Genomic DNA, 6,975 nt, shown 5'->3' with positions numbered 1-6,975 from the left:
CCCCGATTATTTGGGTTTTTTTTTTTTTTTTTTTTTTTTCGAAAAATCAGTACAGAAAATTCATTCATATCAAAACATTACATTTCTACAGACTTTTTTAGCATTTTGTTTTTATTGTATTTAATATAAACTTTTTGTTCAAGTTCTCTGGCACCATCTGTTTCTGTGTTTTTAAGTATTAATGTTAAGTACTAATTACTTAATAGTATTAATTAATGTTTGCTATTTTCACTTCTAAACATGTCTAAAACTTTTTTAATAATTAGATATGAATTTCAGTAACTTGTAAAATTAGATGTAGCCTACAATCACATATGCCATGTGAACCTAACAAATAAATGTGTGCATGAAATGAGAATTCAGGGGGAATTATAAGGGAAATTAATAAAAAAAATTAATATGTATCAGGGTCAGAAATGAACCAGAGACAAAAATTCCTTTTTTGTTTTTTATTTTTGAGTATTTCACTGATATTCTATTCTAGGTCAAACGGGCTCAGCATGGTTTAAATGTCTCTGTAGATACTGTGCTCATCTACAGTAGCTGTCAGGTGCTTGTATTTGCTGCCTCAGAAGTGTATGTTGTTGAATGTGTAGCAAACATGAAGTGTTTTTTTTTTTGTTTTTATTAAAATCATTTCATTAAAGCTCTGAAAACACTGAACATATAAACAACACTACAAAAAAACGTAGAATCTGTGAACTTAGTATATACACAGACACCAACCGGTTATGTTAAAATGTATTCAAGCAGAGCCCTTACTGTGCTGTTATATTTTTGCACATTAGCAACTGCTGCTATATTGATCCTCATAATGAAAATTAATTCAGTCAATTGTTTCAATAGAAGTATTTGACATAAATGGACAGAACACTGTATTTTGTTTAATGGATGGGGGGGATGCCCTCATAAAGTAAAAGAAAATGCCTCAAAACAATTCCACGTGGCAAATATTGCCACTTAATAATAAAGAAAAAAGATAGTGATGAGAATAATAAAGCATTCCAGGAAGTTCAAGTAAGTGAATCATGTGAACTTTAAGTTTCAACATAGCAGAAATCACAGGTGTAACAAGCCAAGCAGGAACGCACATCCGACATAACAAAAAAGACAGAATGAGAGAGCATGTGTGTGTGATGACTATTACCATATTTCAATAGTAACCAACCAACATTCCTCACTAATACACTCTAGAATGTTGATCTGTGAGAAGAGTTTTTCCAAACTATCTTTTCAGACCGCAAATCGATTCTGGTCAACAGCTGTGACGCACGCTAAAGTCATGTCACACAAATGCTGTGGCAGTAATGCATGCTGGTCACAACTCCACCTGGCTGTGGAAAAAAAACAAAAACATAGCTTTAGTAAAAGTCACTACCAGTCATTGTTATGGCTTAGAAGTGAATGAAGCAAAGCAGGCTCTGAGCAAGGTGAGAAGAAGAGAAATGGGGGAAGGGATGGGGTGATTGTCAGAGACATGGTCGTAGGCCGTCTATCAGGTTGAGCTTGAATGTACTGACTCTTGCCCTCCTGCCAGCTCTACTTGCATGAAAGCCAACGTCTCCATCTTTGAGATCAATGTTTGTAACAGTAAAGTTACAGTATCAGGTGCATGGGACATCCGTCTTGTGGCTGAACTGATTTATAACTGCTTATAGAATGCAAGCCCTGCAGATATGAGTCTTGTTCACTGGAAACGCTGAATGTATTTTCAACTATAGACCCCTAGAAGTTTGAAATTGTGATAATTTCTCAGATTAAGTTTTAGTGAGGGATGGATGGAGAGGCTGATTTAAAAAAAAAAAACCTTAAGCCAAATGTTCTGCCGCAACCACTCCAACAGCCCAGACAGCATACCTGTCATTCTGCACACCTACTCACTCCTTCTTTCACTCAAAGTCTTTCTCTTTCTCATTTGTGCTATCATCTCTTCATCTTTCCACCTGCTTGCTCTTTTTACCTCAATCTGTTTTCCATTTATATATTGTTCTCTTCTCCCATTATCTAGGTCATTTACATCTAGAAAAATAAGCATGTTAGGAATTCATGTAAAATTTGGTTTTCATATCTTGGAAGCAGGCCGAAGAACAGCATGATCATTTTGGAAAGTATACAATATGTTTACTGCAACTTTAGCAGCCATTTTGGCTTAAGTGAAACTACAAAACAGCAGATATGGTCTTTCGCCAACATGAAACTGTTAGCACTGAGTATTTTCCTAATTGTTCAATTAGCATCATGAAGAGCTGCTGTTTTGTGTACACTTGAGGTGTTTTTGTTAGCTCAACCGTCATTATCAGTTGCCTTTATAAATAAGGTTTGAAATGCTGGAGGGATTAGGTCTCAGAAGTTTCATTGTAACATTGTTAAAGTTTTATTTTCAGGGACTAAGAAAGAGTGTGCAAGTTGCATTTGGCAGTTACAAGAAACCTTATCATTATCACACCACTGGCTGTTCCCATGCGTAATGCTTAGTCTAATGAACAATACGCAATATGAGTTTAAATTAAACACTAAACAACAAATAAATGACCTTCTGTCATTTGAGCTGTTTCGACCATATAGAAATGCCCAATGCTCTTAAGGTGTCAGAGAAAACCCCAAGAAGAAACTACAGTCTTTCGAGCTTTTTTACATGACATAATAGGCAACTTTAACTGTATAGCCTACAATCGGTGTAAGATTTCTTTTTAGTTCGTTTTTTGGACACATCCTGCCTCGTAGACTACTACCTCTACATTCACTTCGGTGCCACCTTGAAGCGGAATTGTTCCGGGGAGGGGGGGGGGCAGACAGAAAGAGAAAACCGGTTGTACAGGTAAGACGCAGAGGCCGGACTGGGTCGGGTCTGTTGTCACCGTTATATTCAGACGCATGCGCATTGTTACATGTTTCCTCATGAAATGTGTACCTGCGCTCTAATCAGCCGCTGAAATTCGCTTTGTAGTGCGTCGGTTGAGCAGTTTGGACTATTTACCTGCCACAAACATCACCTCCCGCCTTGACAAAGACACCTAGCTAGGACTGAGTGAATTTCCGAGGAGGACTGAGTGAATTTCCGAGGAAGACTTCGTGAGCTCGGTGTAGCGGAAGACAGCGGAAGGTGTAAGCAGAAGCGGGTAGATGTAGTGGGAAACTCCACGGAAACCTGTACAGGTACACAACGTTTGGAGTGAAGAGGTGTGCGTATAGAGCGGAGAGCTCGGATTTGCTTTTCCAAGTTGAGGATAAGGCAATTGAAGACACCATCCAAGAAGAACTTTACGCTTAATTTGTATCGTGGTGCAGTTTTTCCAAAAGTAGGTCGGTGTTAAAAAGCCTGCCGTTTTAATTTTGAGAGATAGCGGGAAGGACCTCGGGAATAGACCATGCCACGAGCTTTTCTAGTGAAGAAAACGGGTAATTCACTCGGCAAGAGAAGCTGGAGCAATCTACCGGATCATGAACGCGGTGACATTTATATTCCAGGTGAGAAGATACAAAGTAAACACTTTTAGCTCACAATCCGGATAACGGTACGGATGCATCGAATGGCAAGACAAGACTTCATTCCCAGGAACAGGGTTAGGAACAGTCCTGCGTAATTTAATAGCTGATTTTGTGTAGGCTATTTTGTTTTTACAATTTTTAAAAACTTTGTGGGTGTGAGTGTGTTTCGCGTAGCCTTTTTTATAGGCTACACTAAATTAAAAGGTTCATACAAAACTTAGGCCTACCTAAATTTGACCATTTCTTTGTGAGTGATTTAACTAAACATGATCTTATAACATGAGTTTGTGTGTAAAAGGGCCGTTATTGCTCTTTTGGTTGACCTTCAGACCCAGCTGTCTTCCTTATAACGTGAAACTCATTGCAACACACGGTGCCATGTAGTGGCCTATACACAAAACCTATATAGTCGTCTGAAATTAAAGCACTAGCCAGTGAAGTGTAGCCGATTTTTTTTTCTCGAGAGTAAGAGAAAAATTTCCCTTGAAAGTTGCATCTAGATTAGACAAAACACTAATAACTTTTTTGATTGGGTGATATTTATTTATTCTTATTACACGAGCGTTACTGATAATTGCTTAATTTTAACAGTTTTTGGAGGTAGGCTAATCATATTACTGCGTATCACCTAACGGAATAGACACAACCGTTCATTATGAGCCCCTTCTTCAATCTCTACACTTATCATCATATTACATGCGTAATGAGATATTCTGAGAAATGTGTGTAGCCTAGTAGAAATTTGACATTTTAAAATAATGCGTTCAGATGTTTTTTTGTGTTTGTCAGCCTGCGGTTTTTTGTGAAAGTTTAATCCATTTGCATAACAGCCCATTCATAAACTGAACCAACTTGAAACAGAGACATTTATAGCCTACCATTGATTCATGCAGGTATGTCAGAAGGTTGTTGTACCTGTTCCGTTTGTTGCCATAACGTTTACTGACTTGTATAGGCTAAATAGCCTACTTAAAAGACGGTAGGCTACTAATATGTGATTAATGGATTTATTCTGATATTTTCTCTACAGCAATCCTGACATGAAAAAAATCTAATTGATCTTTCTTTCTTTCTTTCTTTCTAATCAATGCAGCATCCGTTTTAACGCATCGTGGTCCGTGTCGTCCGTGATATGGTTTTGGGTTAATGTTTACAGCGGTAAAGGAAATAACGGGCTTCGCCGCGCTGTCTTTCTTTTTCCGCTACACCCTTAGCAAACACACACACAGCGAGTACACCTTTCACCTCACTTTTCGATATCTGCTGAACAAACCCGGAGCACAGGCATTGTTATATATTTATCGACGTCGCCTATCCATTTTATGACTCTTGTTTTAACCCATTCATTAACTTTAGTTTCCTTCTTTTCAATTGTTTTATTCTACTTCGCCTGCCATGTGACGCATAGAAATTGTCAGAGAAGGGTGAAATTGACTTTGAAACATAACAAGAAATGTAATAACTTGAAAAACTAAAATAATAGTAGGCTAATCATGTGACAAATCTAGGCTACACTTGCTTGAATGACTGATAAAACAGTTTAGGATTTATTATAGTCGGTAATAAGGTCAAATATGATTATTTGTTTGGTTTTCATATCTAAGGGGATATCACTGCTATGTACTGTTTTTACTGGTAGATTATGTTAAAAAATAAAATAATAATAATAATATGTAGAATTTATATAAAAAAAAAAATATATATATAGCAGTCACATTTATAAATCATACAGACATTCAGGTCTCTTCAGCATGAAACTACTAATTACTAAACATTTGGATTTCTTTATGACAGGAAACCAAGTAACTCTATTATATGGTCGTTATGAAATAGCCTATAGATTGTTGCATTTTACCATTAGCCACTGCACACATCATATATTTGCATTATAATTTTCAACCCAGTCGATTGTGCCACACCAGAATCAACAGATTCATTGTTCAGGCTACTAGTATTAGTGTTTTTGACCATCTGAAATCTATCTCCATGCAACCAATGTTTTTTTTTTCTCCCAGTGACCTAATAATCTCTTCAGTAGATGTGTAGGGTATGATCGAACAACCTCTTAGGAAAGAACATGATAGTTTACTGGCAAACATTTGCAGATTATCCATCTGTTGTATTGTGTTGTGTGGAGGTTTGTATAAAGGGAGCTCGAGCCTGTGCCTCTAGCTCAGCTGGTCTGACTGGTAAAGCAGTAACAGGAGTGGTTTGACTTCAGCCCGGCACAATACACTCACACACTCATGCGCACCAGCCAACCCACCCACTCACACTCGCATTCTCACACACCTGGCCCAGAGGCACAACTGTCCCCCTTAGCCTCGAGAGCCACATACACACCCAGTTTCTGATTGTCTAGCAATCACATCCTTCATCTTCAGCTATGTAGGATGTAATCCACACTTGTTCACAAAGCCAAGATCTTATGCTGGAAAGATTTGTACACCTTGCGCTTGTCATCATTTGTCTTTAAACAATACTCGGGCCAAATAAGCAAAGCAAATATTGTGGTGACACAATGAATGATGCTTTCTGCTCTACCTCAGTTTGTACTTCTAAAATTTGACGCCAACGTGTCTTCTTTTTCCTTCAGTCTCCATGTCTCCCATTGCGCTTCGAGAGGAGACCGAAGCCAGTCCAGCAGAGGTGGCGCTGTGCCTGTCCACTCGCAAGGACCACAGCATGTACACGTACAACCAGATGTACACCAATGACCCCGGTGCAGTGGTTCCTGCCGCTGAGCTCCCATCATGCACTGCTCTGGGACAGAGTACAGAGACTGAGCACATCCGAAGCACACACAACAATACATATGTGCGCACTAAAATAAAGGTGAGGCTTCTGGAAAATGTTTACTTTTTACTATGTTGATCTAAGATCTAGTTACAGCGGTAATAAGCTCATATTCAGCTGCAGAGCCATTGTGCCACCATTGAACATAATTGATTTGCGAATTGCTTGTGTGTGTGGGTTATACTCGTATCACTTTACTAGTTTGAGTGTTTACACTACCACTAATTTCTTCTTTATATTTCCCTCTTTGTTTGTTATCTCACTGCAGGTCACCACAGGTGAGCTTCCCAAAGAGGTTCCACCTATTGTTTCTAGTGTAACTACAAGTCCACCTGCTTCTATAGCGACATCTTGCTCCCCTCCTGCCGCTAAGTCGTCTTCAGTGCGGTTGAGTGGTGGTACTTATGTTTGCCAGGTGTGTCAAAAAGTTTTCCAGTTCCAGCGCATGCTAAACAGACACCTGAAATGTCACAGTGAGCAGAAGAGACACCTGTGTGACTTTTGCGGAAAGGGCTTTAACGACACCTTCGATCTCAAGAGGCACGTCCGCACACACACAGGTAAGAGCTTCATTTGTTCGCAATGAAGCAGAAGTAGCCACAAATAATTGGTCAAAAAAATATTTATATATATATATATATAGATATAGATATAGATATATATAGATAGATAGATAGATAGATAGATAGA

At 38.5% G+C, this 6,975-nt stretch overlaps 1 protein-coding gene across 1 annotated transcript in view; it reads left to right on the top strand.

Moving 5' to 3' along the window:
• The first annotated feature begins 3,048 nt into the window (after positions 1–3,048).
• The window catches only part of LOC107675488 (putative transcription factor Ovo-like 1), a 5,796-nt gene continuing 1,869 nt past the window's right edge, over positions 3,049–6,975 (top strand). Inside the window, exons 1-3 of the mRNA XM_016469848.1 lie at positions 3,049–3,468; positions 6,086–6,324; positions 6,554–6,845. Coding sequence (XP_016325334.1) covers positions 3,369–3,468; positions 6,086–6,324; positions 6,554–6,845 — 631 coding nt within the window. The 5' untranslated portion in view covers positions 3,049–3,368. The remainder of the gene's footprint in view (positions 3,469–6,085; positions 6,325–6,553; positions 6,846–6,975) is intronic.

The sequence above is a fragment of the Sinocyclocheilus anshuiensis genome, unplaced genomic scaffold, assembly GCF_001515605.1.
Source record: "Sinocyclocheilus anshuiensis isolate Anshui unplaced genomic scaffold, SAMN03320099.WGS_v1.1 scaffold1968, whole genome shotgun sequence".
Lineage (NCBI taxonomy): Eukaryota > Metazoa > Chordata > Actinopteri > Cypriniformes > Cyprinidae > Sinocyclocheilus > Sinocyclocheilus anshuiensis.
This window is presented reverse-complemented; position numbering and strand designations above follow the sequence as displayed.